Source organism: Trichoplusia ni, chromosome 3 (assembly GCF_003590095.1).
Source record: "Trichoplusia ni isolate ovarian cell line Hi5 chromosome 3, tn1, whole genome shotgun sequence".
NCBI lineage: Eukaryota > Metazoa > Arthropoda > Insecta > Lepidoptera > Noctuidae > Trichoplusia > Trichoplusia ni.
The window spans coordinates 7,233,254-7,252,127 of NC_039480.1; the positions used below are offsets into that span (position 1 = coordinate 7,233,254).

General features: G+C 36.7%; 1 protein-coding gene across 7 annotated transcripts in view; it reads right to left on the minus strand.

Moving 5' to 3' along the window:
* Positions 1-13: 13 nt before the first annotated feature.
* The window catches only part of LOC113491702 (syntaxin-1A), a 43,996-nt gene continuing 25,135 nt past the window's right edge, over positions 14-18,874 (minus strand). Inside the window, exons 4-9 of one of the 7 annotated variants that reach the window (XM_026868823.1) lie at positions 13,882-13,956; positions 13,510-13,766; positions 11,905-12,042; positions 11,066-11,176; positions 5,290-5,385; positions 3,543-3,634 (exon numbers count right to left, since the gene is read on the minus strand). In XM_026868823.1, coding sequence (XP_026724624.1) covers positions 5,308-5,385; positions 11,066-11,176; positions 11,905-12,042; positions 13,510-13,766; positions 13,882-13,956 — 659 coding nt within the window. In that variant the 3' untranslated portion in view covers positions 3,543-3,634; positions 5,290-5,307. The other 6 variants (XM_026868824.1, XM_026868821.1, XM_026868825.1 and 3 more) reach the window with 6 other exon arrangements.

An 18,874-nucleotide genomic window follows, 5' to 3' on the forward strand; every position in this document is an offset into this window, starting at 1 on the left:
AATAAAACTAAAATTACAGCAGAAAACACCGTTTATTTTATAATTATGAGAGAATTTCAGATTGATAACCTACATACAGAATATAATATGACTATAAAACCAATCTAACTTGAATTTTACATATTGTGTCCAGAAATCTTACTGTTATTCGTAATACAATGTTTTGAAATCGTAACAATGATAGTAGGTATTCATCAGTGTTCCTTTACAAGAAGATTATGAGACAATTTTGACATACGGAATACAACTTTAATATAGGGTCTGAAATACTTATATAGGTACAAGAAACATCCGTAAAACGGTACTAAACTATTATAACATTTTTGTCTAAACTAAATTATGAAAAATAACATGATTTAAAATAAATTATAAACTCTAATACAATAGTATAATAATGTTTCACATCGTTCAACGCCAAGCAACATCAAAGAGTCAGAAAGAATAAAGCACAATTGTGGAAATTTTTGATAATTACGAACATTTACTACAAATTGAAGTCTAGCGACCCTACTGATAAACAATATAATGTAGAACATTAGTTGGAGCACCCTCACGAGGGTTGGTGTTGTCCGCATCACGATCAGTGTAGGCACCTCTAGTCACGCTACCGGCAGATAGCAAATGATACTTGCGCTAACAACATAGCTGTTCGCTCCTTGTGCACAGGTGAAGTGCTGCTTGCATGATAGAAGCGGATCGTGAGATTTAATGTTTCTTACACAATGTCAGTGATAGTTCTTACTAGCTACATGCCCAACTGATATTATTTAAGTAACTAACTCGTTACCTACGTCGCTTAGCAAGGTTTTGCCGGTAGACAATTTGAATGGTACCCACTCAACAATTTATTTGAATATCTAATGAATTTCAAGGAAGAATATCCACATGACACAGAAGATTTACAAATTTGTCGTTAAATAAGTAACATTATTAACTATTAAGGTAAATTGTTAAAGACATGAGGCGTTAGTAAATTGTGTCAAGTCACAGCTTTTATAGTCGGGATCTTAAAACTACATTTCAAATGTTCGTTGTTTTACAAATTCTTACCAAGTGTTACTTTGATCCGTGAAGTGATAATATATTTTAATATATTAACAGAGCTACGGGTTCCCATGAATTAGATTCAATACATTTTTATTGTTTAAATACTGATATTTAATTTTAACTGTGATACAATTACACATACATTTAAGAGTGAAGAATATGAGTATAATCCAACATCGTTTAAGTATATAAATAACTCAAAGATTGTTCAATTAGCTTAATAAACAGCACTGCAATCGTATTGGATTACTTTTAACACTTACTAGCTATCGTCTGTTATGTAATAAAACGCTATGAGAATTGACACATAAGTATATAAACTATACTAATTGTGTACGTACTTATACAAAATTAGCAATCCAATCAACATTATGCATACTATTGATTATGAAAATATCTATGCTTTACGATAATATTGAGATTTGTTAGACAGCACGGCCGCCAGCGGCTGGCCGGCGCGGCGAGCGGGCGGCGGGAGGCCCGCGGCCGGTACTTGAACACGAGAACATCACTTATATGTACACTAGTAACAGAAGGTACAATTGCAATATTACGACTGATATTATTAGAATAATAGAGATTATTAAAAGCTGACTAGAAGTTCGGTTATACCTACTCTAACGATTTATTATATTATACATATTATTAGGATTGAACGCGAAGCGCCTCGTTGCGGGCGCGGTAGGAGCGCGGCGGACGGAACGCTTCGCGGTCCGAGCGGTCACTTGTGCGAATGTTCCCGGGGGAGGCGCACAGAGCACTACCATTAACGTTACATTGGTGTCAGGTACGCAGCCTCGCTTCGAGACCAATTAATATAATACTTAGCCTAGAGATACGATGCGATTAGATGCAACTAGCTAGTGTCAGCACGACGTCGGACGCGGCGGCTCGGCGGGAGCCAGCTGCCCGCCGCGGGAAGACAAGCGACACAATTGACTGGCTAGAGAAACGCGGCTGACCTCCATGACTTTATAATGAAGCTAATCAGAGAAAAGGTATCACCTAATTTCTCTACTGTTACGAAGGCAACTAGATGAAATCCTACTCTTAAGGATAAAAACTCTAATTATGCTATAAAAATGTTAAAATTAACATTGCTTCATGTTCTTAAATATTCAACGGCAGCGTAGGACAGCGAGCGCTCGAGCCGGTTCCCAGGGGGCGCGAGGGCGCATGTGGGGGCGCGAGTGGGGGCGCGAGCGGGGGCGCGGGGGCGCGCGGCGGGAACTTAGTGCCGTTATCACTCGGGCGCCAGCGCCACTCCTCGCGTTATAACAATATGCGATATCATACCACTACATTATACTCATTCGCGATTATCGTTTAATATTATAACGCCATTTTCTTACAGGAAAATGCTAATACATGTCGGTGCTCAAATTTTCGAGTGACTCTACAAATATATTATTACAAACGGAAAATACTGCTTTAATAACTATTCTTATATTGCTGAAGACTGTACTTCAAATTTATTAAAAAAGTTACCCTAGCTAAAACGGCTACATTATGTTTTACTGTACAACGAAGAGCGTCTTAAAAGATACCAAATTAAAACTTTATATTCACTCAACTATAAATTTGATCAAAAAGCGCCGAAAGTTTTAATGAGTCGTTTATACTATGTATTAGTTTGAAAAGTTCAAAGTACTCTTACTGTTTATTAAAAGTTACATTCACAATAACAATTATTATTATTATAAAGTTAACTAAACAACAACTGCATCTACTATCACACATTCGAAAGTTTTAAACAATTTTCCAATTGTAATCGAACTTTATTATTGCTAGGGCGCGGCTGGCCGGCGCCGGCGCCCTGCCGCGGGCTGTGACGTCACGCGCCCGCTGCCGGCGCCGGGCGCCAACCGGACGCCCGATCCTACTCCATCCCTCTAAACCTATCAACGTGGTTCAGCTATTCACGAGTAAACGGAAATTACTTTTGGAGAATTAGTGTTCTTTCGAAAGAGGGTATCTGTTAAATCGTTTATCACTTTACTTATAGATACAAACTATGCCCACACTATGGCTTCTAAGCAACCATAATGTGACGATAATTATCAAAAGTTGAGTTAAATATGTTTTTCCAAATTTCACTGGCCAATATTTAGATTAATATAAATACTTAGTAAGGGATATTGAAGTAGAAACAAAGATTAACAAGTTTCTAAATGCCGTTATGCGTGTAGATACTAATAATAATTATATAATGTACGTATTAACTAACATTATGTATATTCATTGATTATTGCGCACTAAATTATTATTTCATTAATTATAATAAATAAATACATAGTTTTATGTAATCGCTACGAAAATTGATATTAGAGCCAGCGGTTATGATATGGTTACGGCCAGTAATTGTTCGCACCGTCGCGGTCGGTATTTCGTACCGGACACGTGCTCCTATAATATATCTCAGATGATAAGTAATTGAATATAGTTTGAATCTTACAGACGAATTTCTAACAACAAATAAGAGGTGTTTATATGTGTTGATGATTCGCTCCGTTGCAGAATGTAGTTTCTTGCCAGGCGGGATGCAGGCACCGATATATGCGCGACGATTTTCCTTTGCATGACGGTCCTGGAAGTTTTGAATACAGCATTATTTCTAGTTTTATAGAGTTCTACTGATGAACAATTACAATACTCGACGGCATGGGATTTGGATGTAGGCTTGAAACAGTTTTTAGAATAAAGTAATTATTTCATGAAAATCTTGTCAGATCAGGTTCTTATATCTCTAGTTCATTTTAGTTTATTCTGAAGAACCCATGCCGTCGCTTACTGTATCAATATAAATAATTTAAATTATATTGCAGAAGCCTATATAAATACCATATGTGTTGCTACGAATAGTGTGTTAGTATGTTAGTTAAAAAATATGGATGATCTTTTACAATTGTAATAGATTTTTATGTGAACGGTTTTCGGAACGGAACGGAACGCCTCAACTCTAGTTGAGTCCGCAACTATTCGGGCAATCCCAATAAATTCCCTTGAGTAAAACGGTCAAAAACCATTTAAATTCTACCTCACTAAATTAAGCTATATCTTATAGACATTTTTCTAAATCCTATTCCATTATATCAAACGCGATTTTGTTGGGTGCCTTCAGTACGCCTTTCTACTTCCTTTTTATTATTATTAAACGTGAATTTTGCGTTGAAAAGTTGGTAAGGGTTCTGAACCTCTGAAAGGATGACAGGAATCCTTATAAGATGACTGGACTAGTCGCTGTCCGTCTGCCCCCCTATCCATCTTGCCCTCCATTATCACGAGCGCATAGAAGTGTAAACTTGAAATTTATACCACATACTTAGGTCTGCAGTATCTTGGAGCCTATCCACAGAATCAGAAGATAAGGCCGTTTATGTCTCATTTTGTAATCAAAATGTATCATGAAAGGCAAGAAACAATGTCTTATAACACACTCTATAACAGTTTCTTGACACATCTTAAAAAAATCTTCCCGAATCCCGCGCGCACTTGCCAAGTTTTGTTTTGCAATTATTGGCCCAATTTTAACGCTATTGACACCTAAACATTGATATTAAAGGTTAATAGATAAGGAATTAGAATAAAAAACATGAAAATAATTAGAGGTGCGAAAGTATAGAGAAGTGAGATTGAATATAAAAAATTTAAAAATATTATAATAGAAAATAAGCGATTTTAATTTTAATAGGTAAGTAGATACATGCCATAAATACATAAATGATTATAGAAGAAAGGTGAAAATAAAGTGAGAGGTGCTGTTGGTGTCAATGATTAGGCGAACCGCTTAGTTACATGTTGGTGCCATGCTATCACACATTTCAGTGCCATAACTGGCGCGAAGCTTTCGGCGGTCGATACAAGGCCTGTTGTAAGCAGCATATATTATGAGGGCTACTAAGTGTATTTTTAAAGTAACGGCTAAAATTACGACTTACGCAAAAATATGAAGACTGATATCATACATGTACTTTTACGTTTAATGTTCCTAGTTGCAAAATATAAATATGGTTAGTCTATGGTTAATATAATAGCGCTCGATGTTCATCCTATTTAATTACGTATGTGTATGACTCATGCAAATTTCAAACCCCAATTACTTTTAAAGCTATAATAAATATGTAGAAATTTTGATCCGAATATTAATGACTGGTCGATTCGTTCGACCACTATACCATGCATCGTATTGCAAAACTCTAACTAGGGATGCGTTCTATTAATTGATTGTTGGTCGCATCAAACCTGCCCCCGGTCAACCGTTTAGAAGAATGTGTTATACACGTAGCCAGTTGCAATGAGGCCGAGCACGAGCAGACACAGCATAATCATAATCTTCTTCTGCACAGTGGACAAACACAACACGCATTAGTGGCTAGCGGGCGGCGGCGCGGCGGGCGGGCGGTACAGTCGCGGCCGGCGCCGCGCCGCTGCCGCCGCAGTTACCTGGCGCGCGGCGGCGGCCGCTCACTTAAAGTGGCTGATGACGAAGCCCAGGACGACGACGAGCAGTATGAGCAGGCACACTAGGATCATGATCTTCTTCTGTGTGCGGCGCAGCGCGGCCATGCAACAGTACGCTTTACACGGGGCCGCGAGCGAGCCGCCCGACCGGACACTTCGCTCTCTCGCATTACATTAGTACCAATATTACCATTATCATAAAATTACAATCTCAGTACCAGTTGAAGGCTTCGCTACGTTACACTAAGGTGGGTGCGTTATTTGCCTTGCTCTAACATACTTAGGTCAAATAAAAAAAATAAAATCGAAATAATAAATATAAATGTAATTTTCGAAATTATAAACATATTTACAACATGAGTAGTTTTATGATTACAGAAATAATAAACAACTTTGTTATACACCTTCGTTGGAAGGTGTTAAATCACTTAAAGTATTTTTAAGAAATAATAATGGTCTCATCAAATTAAGTAATTAATCATCAATGATAATGAAAATGGCATTAAATTATACTTCACAGTCTTTTGATTAAATAAATAAGTGCGCAAGCTAAGTCGACGTGAAGTGTTAGATGGCGTTGAGCTCTAAACATTACTTCGTCATTTAACAACACTATTACGTGTAGTTTAATCACAGTATTTGTATTTGTGCTATAAGTGTAACAAAACAACACATTACAGTATCTTACTGTAACTCAATTCCGCTAACAGTTTAATTTGTGAAACGCAACTAAAATGCTAGAATAAATGCAATTACAATACAAAAAATGAAAAAATCTGTTGCCAACTTCAATGTACAACCACTGGATGTAACATTCCAAGCAAATTAAACTTAAAGTCAGTAATATTTAAACAATAACAATCCAATAACTGATATGCACCATACAAACATGACACTAAACAATATTTAACCAAACAATGCAATAAAATTATAATATTGTATAAATGTGCGATAGATCATCAAGAGAATTCCATCTGATTCTAACATTAGGTGAAATCTCCACAAAATACTAAGATACAGTCAGCAACAAAAGTTAGTGAAGCAAAATATATTTTCTACGTGACAGAAAATTTATGACGATGTAACTTTCATTTGTTGATTGACTTTTGTTAATGACTGTATATGAAAACTTAAACTTAAAATAAAATACTGGTCACTTATATCTTTGTTATTGACTGACAGGAATAAGAAATAGTGTGCTTCTGACTGCGACTATCAACTAAAATACAAACTCATAAAATGAGTTGACAAAGGTTTTTTTTTTTCAAATTGGGTATTAGACAAGATATTTAATTAATCGTAAATTTCCAATAAATTTAATACGTAATTTGTCTTTTGATTTAAAATCTCGTGTGTTGCCACTATCAGTAACTTTGTAGAGACAAGTGACGTTACTAGCCCCCACCTCTATACAGTGCAGTGATTTATTTAATTTTTTTCACCGTTTTATGAGAAAAAAGTAAAAACGTATTCAATATTTTTTAAGAAATGTACCTGACGGACATTTTTTTATTTTTTCGCTCGAATACCGTATCATTATTTATTTATCCAAACTTGCGAAAAATAGTCTAAGAATGTAGTTAAATGGTATAATTACCAAAATATTAAATAAACTTTAATAAGTAGTTAACAAACCGCATAAAGCTCTCAAAGATAAGACAATATATTTGTTATAAACTCTGTGTTAATAGCAATCAATGGCATACAGTTTAAATAGAAATATCTGTGTATTTAGAATATAGTGCCCATTATATAAATTGTGATGTTTTCACGAATAAATTTAAAGTTGAGTAATTTTTAAACAGCCATTATAATTATATATGTTTTAATAATGATATAAGACAGCCTGGTATAACCAGTAAAGCTAATAGTAATATTAAATAACTTATTCTAAAGCACAATCTATCTTATTGCACTTTACACATATTGTCTTCAAACTCTACCGTGACGGTACAACAACTAAATTATATTTATGTTTGGTTATCGATTTTATACATTGATATAATAGTCGTCAAAAAGGCTGTGTTATAAATTTAAAAGGCAAGGACAACGTTAATAACTAAATTACTGAATTTCTCACGATAGTTGCAATGATGAGAGCATTAGGTGATATTAATTATTAAGTTGTGCTTTCTGGACCTATTTTCATCTTGTTTAAGTATATATGCATGTATTATGTTAAATTTATAAGCATGGATCCGATTTGATTTTTCCCGAGTACTTAAGTACCTTAGGGCTCAATCATAACTTTTGCAGATATTATAGGTGTCCTAGTGATATAACACCAGCATCAATCAGATAGAGAGCTTTATTATTACACATTATGTGTTTTGACAATTCATTACGGCTTGAACAAAAGCCATGCTCAAAAGGAATACGCAAAAACAAATTCATAAAACAGCCTTTTTGCAGAACTTCGTAACACAATGCACTGATTACATATGCTCCGTGCATCTGAGCAGGATAAAAACAATAACAGCTGTTTTTAAATAATCGCATACAATTACATACAGCGGTAAGGTGTTGTAGTAAGTCTACATACACTTTGTATACTGACGAATATCAATGGTGGATGTTTGCTGTCACAAACCAACTGAATTCATACACTTAGTCCATGGTGGCTGATGGGACGTCTCAAGCCGGTACTCTTCGCACGGAGCTTAACTCAGCACGATCGCGAGTACTATTATTAATATAATCAGCGTAACAGACAGGCATATTATGATGAAGATTTTTTTCTGCAATGATAAAGGAAAAAAAAACAAAGTACAATTGCTGCCATGAAAATATTTAAGCACAGTCGACATTTGTTCCAGTCGAATGCAGTTCAAAAAGAAATGACCCTCGTTTTACTTTGTGTAGTGTCTTGTTGTACATTTTATTGTAATGGGAACCAGTCGATTGCACTTACAGTGGAATGAAAATGTTTTGATTAAATCATGCTCATTAATATTATACTATAGCAAAACGGATGCTGATATTTATTGTAGATTCAAAACCGCCAGAAACCTGACACTCCTCCACAAGCTACCGTGATGCTGGATGCATACCTCAACTAGTTCAATCAATCAGTTAATCATGGAAAATCCGTCCATTACTTGACGAATTATATCTGAAAAATATATTTGATAAAAGCATCTAGCTGTATGTAATTATCAGAATTTAATCATATGTTTTAGTAGACGTATGACCCATCACCGGGTTTCACCGGAAGCATTGATCAAATGTACAGATGCCATCACCAACATACCCAAGGCCGCATACTGGATGTTTCAGAATTGTATCCTTCTCACTCATGAATATCAGTTCCCCGTATCCATAAATGTATATTGTACAAGTATTATAGTGAAAAGTATAATGTGACATTAGCTCATTATTGACATAAAGGTTATTAAATGATACTAGGATCCGAAACTAGTCGGGCAATCCCGATTAATACGCGTGAGTAAACTGTTGAAGCATTTAATAATTAATCATTCTCAGGGAAGTTACAATAAAACTATATAAAGGTTGCATTTTACTCTGAAAGCAATTCTGCAAATCTTATTTATTTATAGATTTTGCTATGCTATTAAATTTAATTGACGTTATATGTTGATCATTTTTTTTAATACACTTACAAATACGGGGAGAATATTATAACAATTTGAGTGCAGTAAACGGCCTTGTTCACAACACCAGCGATCTAAACATTTAATATGTAAGCTGAGAACTAGTGCTGAAAGTTTCTATCGTTCCATTATATAAGTTTTCGCCTATTTGCATGCACAGAACGACTCAGACAAAAGTTAACTTCGACAGTTTATACAAAGTTTGAATATCATTATTATTATAAGGAGTTGAATATTTAAATGAAAAGTAAGTTTTTGTATAAGGAACGAGAGAAACCGGTTTAACAGAATGTACTGTTTTAGTATATTCTGTTGACGTTTAATGAGTTACACGGAAAGCTCATAAAACGTATTTATGTAACATTAATTGACATAGGACCACCGTGCAGTGACTCATGCGACAATACAGAGTGCAAAGATTCACATGCATCCTGTTATCACATCTCTTACCAAACTTTTTTCAATTGAGCCATGAGGTACTGTGGTAAGTATCTTTAAGACTTTATGGTATTTAAATTATCCTAAGGTACTGTTAGGTGGAAACCATATATTTTGTGGCTGATTTATTAATAGTGGATCTGAATTTCTTCGATTTCAGAAAATGGGAACGCATGAGGTTCGAAACATAAACTTGGATTTGTTTAACTGTCAGCTCATTATTATAGGAATCATTACTAGGTAACGATATTCCGGGATCAAAACGTTAAAGAAAAAAATAAGTTCCCTTAGCAGGTAGGAATCGGTTTCATGTTAAACCGGGTCTACGTATTCACCTAAACTTCTATACCATGTAGAATCGGAGAAGATAGGAGAAGAAAAATGATAGAGTAGAACTCATGCATCATGCGAATTGATATCATGCTTCCAATAATGTTTAGATATTTTGTGCATTTGCACACCACATCCATAAGGAGTAAGTTTCCGAAAATGATTATATCTCCATGTGAAATTAGAACGCCGATGCCACGTAGTATTAGCCGTATAAGTTCGAGTGTTGGTTATAATTATCTGCGGCTGGCCCGGCAGTGTGTGGCGTACCTTCCGCGCCTTGGCGGCGTACTGTCCGGCCACGATGAGCTGTCCGCGGCCGGTGTCCACGTAGTCGGAGGCGTGGGTCACGTGGTACTCGATGCGGTCCACCAGCTCGCCCTGCGGTGCTAAGCTACGGCGCGGGAGGGGGGCGGGTGACCGGGCACACCCAGCGATTGGTTCATACCATTTTATACAAAACCCCAACAATTATCGTGTTACAGGAACCGACCAAAGCCGAGCTGGAGTGAAACGTTAGCCAGTTAGGAGAGTATCGTTTTATAAACCCGTTTAGTAGCCACAGTATATAACCCTATAGTCGAAGATAAGTTATTGTTTGAATGCTATAAGCACAAACGGACACATGTGTTACAATGTTAATGACATTCAGTGTTAACCTAGTTATTGCACGGTATGTTATATTGTAAGTTTAAGACAACCATTATTTTAGATACACCAAACAATTGTTACATAATAACATGTTGTAAATGTTAGTAATTTTTTGACAATTAATGATTTTACAGTTATTATATAACAAATATCACCATATACAAGAGGCAAATTACGCACACACCAATGAAATTATAAAATAGTGATACACAGAGTTAAGTATAGGTTAATTTTAAGAAGCCAACTTCAACCATATTTTAATAGAGCCGTATGATCACAACAGTCAAAGCGAGATTGTGTAGAAACATTAATGGAAAGGAATACAAACACAAACACAAGTGTGAACCAATCACCGTATAAACATTAACAAAATGCAGGGTTCAACGAATCAAATCATTCAAAACGAAACAAAACAAGGACCGGGAGGAGGGGGATGGGTCGGTCGGACAGACGGACAGGGAAAAACAAAAAAAAAACAAAAAAAACAGATTAGTAAAAAATGAATCGTCATTGAAATGATCACTCACCCGTCGAGCTTTGCTCTGATATTTTAGGGCCTTCTTAGTGTCTTGTGTGGCAGTTTGGACATAGTCCACAGCGTGTTCTACATGATACTCAATGCGGTCGATCATCTCTCCCTGTATCCACACGAACAAGTTAGTATGCTCCTACTAGGACTACTGATACTACTGTTACTACTTACTACATACATGCTAAGTATTTTAAATAGATTTGAAGAGTCCAAACACCATACTTGACGCCTCATGTCTTGGTATTAGTATATTGTATGAGTCGGAACATACCCTTGAAGACCTATTAACTAAAACTACTGACCTCCTTGCTTTTTACCAGCATAGGGATTAGCCAAACATTCCCGCAGTGAGTATTTATAACAGATTGATCTTAAGGAGGTTATTCATTTGAGATGAATCTTCGCATTGAATTAGTAGAAGAAAAACTGCCACTATTATCCCACACAGTTAAATTGTTTTGTTAGATTTTTCACACATTTTCCCCATTAAAACCTTCGCTTCGCTTACCTGATTGTAGTACCAATTACAGTCATCACTGCCATCATTATCTAGATTTAAACATATTTCAAGTTCTGCTGGTAAGAATATAAGATCTACAGACTACTCGAAAACATTCATCATGTTACGGAACAGACCACATTATTTTAAACATTAATTAGCGTCATCAGCTGATGACGGTAAGCGGTGAGACATTTTTTTCGAAATGACTTTGCCTTCTTTTATTAAAGTGATGACTTTCAATGCACAGAATCATTATCTAAAGTATCGGTAGTCGTTTCCGCAACACGTTGTACGAGATACATTATATAGTAAGGCATTGTGTAGCGTTTGACCTGGCTCTCGACAAGCATCGCCATGTCCATGAACATGTCGTGCAGCTCGCGGATGGAGGTCTCCAACTTGATGATGTCAGCGTGTCGCGCCTCGATGTCGGCCAGCGTCTGCTTCGCCTGCTGGGTCTCCATTATTATCTGGAATCGTTCAGTTAGAATGTTACGACACGATATATGTGTAAGTAGGATGAAGACTAAGTGTCTAAAGTGAAACTATCTTGGTTGAAAAGGGAAAACAGATACTAGAAACCTCAAGTGTATGGCGTTTATATATACATATACGTGACGACTAATACATAGTAAAATATTTGACGTTCGGCGTTTTCGGTTGACGTCAAGTTCTAGCTTTTCGAGACGCATTTTCCCTTTACTTTACCGCTCAAATATAACTTTACCACATATTGAATCTTTTACACAAATTTTTGCTACACTAAACCAATTCCGAAATAATAAATTTTATTATACATAGCGGATATAAAATTTTCCAGGAGCCTAGTTTGCGTGTTTATTTTTAGCAATTATAGCGCCCACATCAGATAGGACCCCAACGTAGGACTACTGACGTGTGAACGTTTCCAAGTATAAATACGTAATTTGGTATCAGTGGAATGAATTTCGTTAAAATTTTCCGCGAAAGCATTGCTTTTGTGAGGCATACTGCAATGCACGCTATCGATTTTTTAATTAGTATTTGATAGACAGCGCAACCAAATTTCAGCGGCATGGTCAGTGTATATTGCATATACTATAGAACTATTCTACGTAATTGGAATCCTAAATTAATAATAGACGCCCTGCGATTGGTTTAAATTCTGACTTTCTACGGACAGTTACACGTATATTCACTTATTGATCGAGAATAACAAATATACAAATAAGTTATTAGAACTGATGTACGTGGCAGTACTGTCCGTAACTGTACCGCCCCTTAATACCGAGAATAACTATGACCGGTATATTGGTTATTGAAAACCGCTTCAATATTATGTAGGTATAAAACGAAAGTAGAATATATAGATTACAATCTTTACACTACAAATAGAGCATTGTCGTGAACTCCTATCCGTTCCAATCTCTACAATACCTTATGTTCTATAGTGTACAATAATAACACTTAATTCTTTGACGCGTTAAAATACAGCTATAATCCTGGGCACATGAGCCCTCGGATCGCTTTATTGAACGATCCCGAGGTAAGTGCTATAATAACTACGCTGAGAAGACACATTGGTATTTAGAAGGATGTCATAGGTACTCAGGCAAAGGAAAGGCCATTAGTCGTGTTTTAGGGTAATCGTGCAAAAGGGTCCCTGAGCTATTTTCAGATCAACTTTACAGCCTGTTGTAAAACGTTCCTAACGTCTAGATTATGTTATAAAGGCAAAATGTGTTTTCTATCGGCCAAAGACCCATTTAGGAGAGGCGCACAAACTTGGCAGCTTGGTGTGCCTTCTGCAGCATATGTGTCATTTTTTGACACCGAGTTGGCAACGGTACGTTTGCTAATCCTTTACAGGGTTGCAGGTAAGAAAACCTAGGGTAATCATCGAGAATGTAGAATTTCAGGTCTCGGTGTGATGTATGTGGACTGTCGAGTTGACTCACCCCCTGCGTGAAGACAGCGGAGTTGCCCTGCTCCAGCATCTCCTCGAGCTCGTCGTCGGTGGTGGCGCGGCCCGTGATCTCTAGCTGCCGCTGTATCCGGCTCTTGCAGCGGTCCCGGTAGTCGGTCTGCGTGCGGTTGTACTCCGTCATCACCTCCACGAACTTGCGCGACAGCGTCGAGTGCTGAGTCTTTCTTATCCTCAGATCCGCAGACGATTTATTCGAGTGCTCCTCTTGCTCGATGTTCTGCTCTATGTCTGTGAATGTGGTTCATTCCGTGTTAGAAACTAATTTCTAACTAATACAAAAGTGTTCGCTGAACACACAGTAAAGCGCTAAGTTTAATTTAGCCGGCTAGGCTGGCTCACTTACGTTTTAACTTTCCTCGTACTTTGTTGGCAGTTTTCTTAACGTCAGCCATGAGATCTTCTAGTTCATGCTTTGTTTCTGAAAAATAAATGGTGTTAGTTCAGAGGGGGTCTTAAAATAGAGGTTTGTTGAGAAACGTAAAATAGTTTCTGACAAGAACTTTTAACTGTAGTACTGCATATTTAATTTTAATATAGATGCAGTAGACACTACTTAAGCAGTTATGTATTTTTGTCTGACATCCATAGTTAAATGAATGTCACTTACACCGTTACAATTTGTATTAAATGGATTGTCCACACCCGAATTTCGCTTTTCTCAGTTCATTAATACAAAATGTCAATCGGTACTGAATTAATGTTGAATACCGCCAAACCGTTTCAGAATAAATAATTAGATGAAAAGGTTTTATTTAATTCTTATTACTCTGCTAATAACAATACAAACTATAGTCTAATCATTTTGAATAATATCTATGACTTATATGGTTCCTACGCATTTAATTTTATTAACTTACATTTACGTATACATCATAATATTTAAGTAGATGGTCTCATTAAGCAAATTAATTCAAACAGACAATTATAACAGACTGATTCCTCTACGAGTAGTAATTCTATTGTTTCATTTCGAATCCAAATCATTGTTTTCAACCATAGAAATCTAAATAACAAGGTAATAGAAATGGCATACACCGCGGCGATCTATCGAAACGCATGTCGCCGGTGGGCGGGGCTTCAACACATTCACAGCTAATAATTACGCAATCACGCAAACATTAACATCGAGAAGACCAAGCAAACAACACTAGGCCGTACGTCTAATGCAATAAGGTTGACTTTGTCGTTGTATGGATTCACTAACTCACACAGTCATTGCATTTTTTTGCATTAGTTGTAGTGATTACGTAAACTACACTAGGGATTGACTACGGATCCGAAATATAATGAAAGACGAAATTATGAGTGATAATGTTTTTTGTTGTATTCTTCTATGGATTACATTATAATATGTAACTACTTACAAAAAAAAATTCGCTAATTGTCGGTTGACAAAAAAAAATATTATTAGGAAATACTTGGTACCTAGGTAGGTTTGGTTTATACGGTGACTTTTTAGTCGCATTACAAAAGCAGCCCAGTTCATGTATCGAATGACTAGTAAACGTTCATAATAAAAAAATAGGTATTTATGAGATTTGGATAAATTTAAATTGCAATTTTTATTCAATGCTATGCTATAGCGCATGGCGTACTTTTTGAAACATTCAGTTGCGAGCGCGGTCCGAGCCGTAAAAATGGAGAGGGGCGCGGGCGGCGGCGGGCGGCAAGTTATCAAGCATGCAACTAATTTCATAGTGTATATTCGGCCTAAGTTGTAGGGTACCAATTTCGTTTACCCGTGGTAGTCTTTTGTATTTATTTGCATCCTGCGGGATTCTGAAATAAAAATATATTCAATAATATGTTCACAAAAACGAACGACTATTAAAATTGTTACTTTTCGTATACAATGTTCATTTTGGATAATTTGTCCGCACTTAACCACATCACTATTTCCGACAGTTTTGTGCGGCCGTACCACTACAAATACGATCGCATTGATAAATATTATTTTTCGTTATACATTTCTCTTTTTACAACGGTGCATTTCTGTAAGTCTCTTACTGCAGAGGCAATGATTAGTAAAGAATGCAATTGTTGCAGGATGGTGCGATATAAATATGGTTTATAATGAAGGTTATGTTTTGAAATTTAATTATGCAATAACATCAATATTACTGAAATAATTTACTTACCGATAAAATGTTATCTATTTATTTATGTTATTACACGATGCAGATGAATTTCCAGCCTGAGAAACGCCGCAAAACACCATTTTTAGTGGTTCTTGCTGTGACGATGTTCCGCGAGCGACTGAGCGTAAGTTCGCGCGCTGGTGTCGTCCAAGACACCAGTGTGGCGACAAGGTCACGCGGCGTTGGCACTTCTATTACCTTGTTATTTAGATTTCTATGTTTTCAACAGATAGAGCTACACAAGTACAGGCTCTGAGCGTTTCAGAGCTGTAATAACAACCTCGTCCACGTGTAATAGGCTACTTAGAGGGGGAAAAGCAATACAATTAGCAATATACTTCACAGGATAAGTGAACAATCTGCGCCGTATTGGAAACGTAACAAGATAATGACAACGTTAATTTGGCGGGCGTTTGTCTACTTCGTTGATTCATTTAATCAGTTTATAAGACTGGTAAAATACATTAGAAATAGATGTTAAAGTGTTCAAAGCAATATTTTTCTCTGAAAGATAATAAAAGGGCTGAATAAATTTATTTGCCTTTATTCCGTTACTAAAATAGCTGCGGAGATTGTTAATTCCGTTCCGTTATTCATCATGTTCTAGCTCCGTAAATGCCTGTTAAAAAACTCATCTAAAGTGCAGTTGAAGCCACCCCCAACCATGTATCACGTTTGCCATATCAAACATCTCTCAGTATCGGGAACGATTTCCTCGGGCATCACCATAACGACTTTTCCTGTATATCACATTCCGGAAATTGCACTTCCTCGAGCGAGTGAGAGCTTGAATATTTACCAAAACAGTGAATAATCGATAGCGTGTAAAACAACAAGTACGGAGCAATGATAGTTTAAACAATATACCCGAGCTGCTCTGTCGGGAACAGTCGTGATGGGATTTAGTGCAACTCGCAACCAATTTGCATAACCTATTTGGTGCGCTCGTTCGCAAACGCTTGAATAAATTGCTAATAGTTGAGGATTGCTGGATATCCATTTAGCTTTTAGTTTTGAACGTTCAGCTAGTATGCGAGCAAACATACGGAGCAATAAAGAAATTGTCGCGTGAACGAAGCACTTTATAGACTGTGTTATTTCAGAGCACAATTCCGTGTGGAGTATTATCACCTGCCGGCGCCGAGCATTATGTTCAGAAGTTAACGCCCGAGTTAGAATCCCTTTCAAGCTCGCAACGCGGATCACATTGGTGGCATTTAGGTACTTCTGTGAATATTAGAACGAGAGTTCACATCGTTTCTATTTCGGGAAGGTGCAAAATGTTGTTGCTCTTCGTTAATATATCACATTGTAATTCGCAGCGGAAGCTGTATTTTCCCCTATAGAGTAAGTTGTCAAGAATAACAGGAATTATAGGTTCGTTAAAGCGATAAAGCTTGACGATGACGTTCATCATGTAGTAAGTACCCTGCAGCGAAGCGTGCCTCACCTCACACCAGATCGATTTCACTCAATGAGCACACTGCTCATTCATAACCACACCATCAATCGTGACTTGTTTGCCTCTTCCATTCCCGGGCAAGTTTATTTTCATTCAAACTTTTATTTCTACATGAAAATATTTATTCACTTTAATACCAGGAACGGAGGAACTTTTAGGAAAATATTTATTGAAATATTAGCATTTTTACATTTGTTATGAATAAGAAATTCTGAGAATATTTTAACATTTCCAAGCAGGAGTAGATAAAAGGGCACAGGTCGCCAGTGAATCGCATGATGTGAAATAAATGGGGCAACATACGTTCCCAAGGGAATCTGCGCAAAATTCTTCTGTCAGGCTTTTAGTCGGAATTTTTTGTGATTTTTCATGTTGTCGTGATTGTGGAAAATGTGTACCCTTAAAATGAATAAGCCTTGGTTTCATTAATTAATAAATTAATGAAATACTTTTACGTATTACTTTCTATTAAAGGCATTGTTTGGAATTACAATGGTACAAATTGGAGTATTTTATAATAACAAAGCGTTATCGTGAGCTTGTTCGATATTAACGACGGCAACGTTGGCTTATTCGGGGCTATTTAGGTCGGGTCAATGGCTAATAGTGGCTGTTCGTGACGCTCCTGCCGAGGGTCCCTTGTTGAGTGTGCACCTACAAAGGCACCGTGTCAATAACACCTCGTAAAATATTTTTGCCTCCATCAAACTGATTCTGTGGGATGGAAAATATTGTACTCCTAAAAAGTAAATAGATCAGTGAAGTAATAAAAAAACCTTTCTTCTTGAAATTTACTTTCTGCAATATTGTGATAACATCAAATTTAACTGTTTGTAAAGGACCTTTAAAGGTGTATGAAATTCAGTCAAAGCGTGGGTGGTATCAATTATTTAACCACTATTAATATTTTTACCAAGTTTAAATGTCGATAGAAAACAGAATATCACAGCTTCATTAAATCTGGAGCGTTCCCATAAAGCAGACAGATACCCGCCCCCGCGTCTGCGTAAATGTCATAAACTTCGCCCTTTCAATTAGTGTGTGGGCATACTGCAAGCCAACTTTGAGACCTACCCACGCCGAGCTACTAACATTATAGATAGCCATGGCGTAGACTATGGAATTACATGAATTTATTTATAGACCACACTTTCTGAGCGTAAGCGTGGGTTTTTCGAAGACTTATTATAAAAAAAAAACAAATTAGCTCATTTGCGTAAAGCATCAAAGTCTATAATTGTACCTAATTGTATTATTCCAGAGACTTTTGATCAGATAACATGTAATTTGAAAAAGAGCGTCACATCCCACTCGGTATTATTTTGTTAGGATAAATAACTCGAATATTTATCACCCATTATTGTTTAATAAACACTTAACGTGTAATAGCTATAATTGAGACCACTTATTATATTACACCATTTCGTGCTAGTCGAATAATATCAGGCCTCCATTACTACCGCTTTCTCAGAAAAGTGTGTACGGCGAAATTGACGGCATCCTATCTAAACTATTAACTTCAGTTCTAGCAGTCGCAACTCGTCCTGGTCTCCTAGTGATTATATCATTTGAATAATGCAGATAGTGGGGGTTTGCTCTGTCAAGAGTTCAAGGCATACTAAATGCGCAAAGTCAAGGTACAGTAGTCAGCACTAACATGCGTTATAATATGGTATTCTTTTATTAGCACTACATATAAGTTAACTATCATTCTTGGACTTGGCAGGTTAATTTCT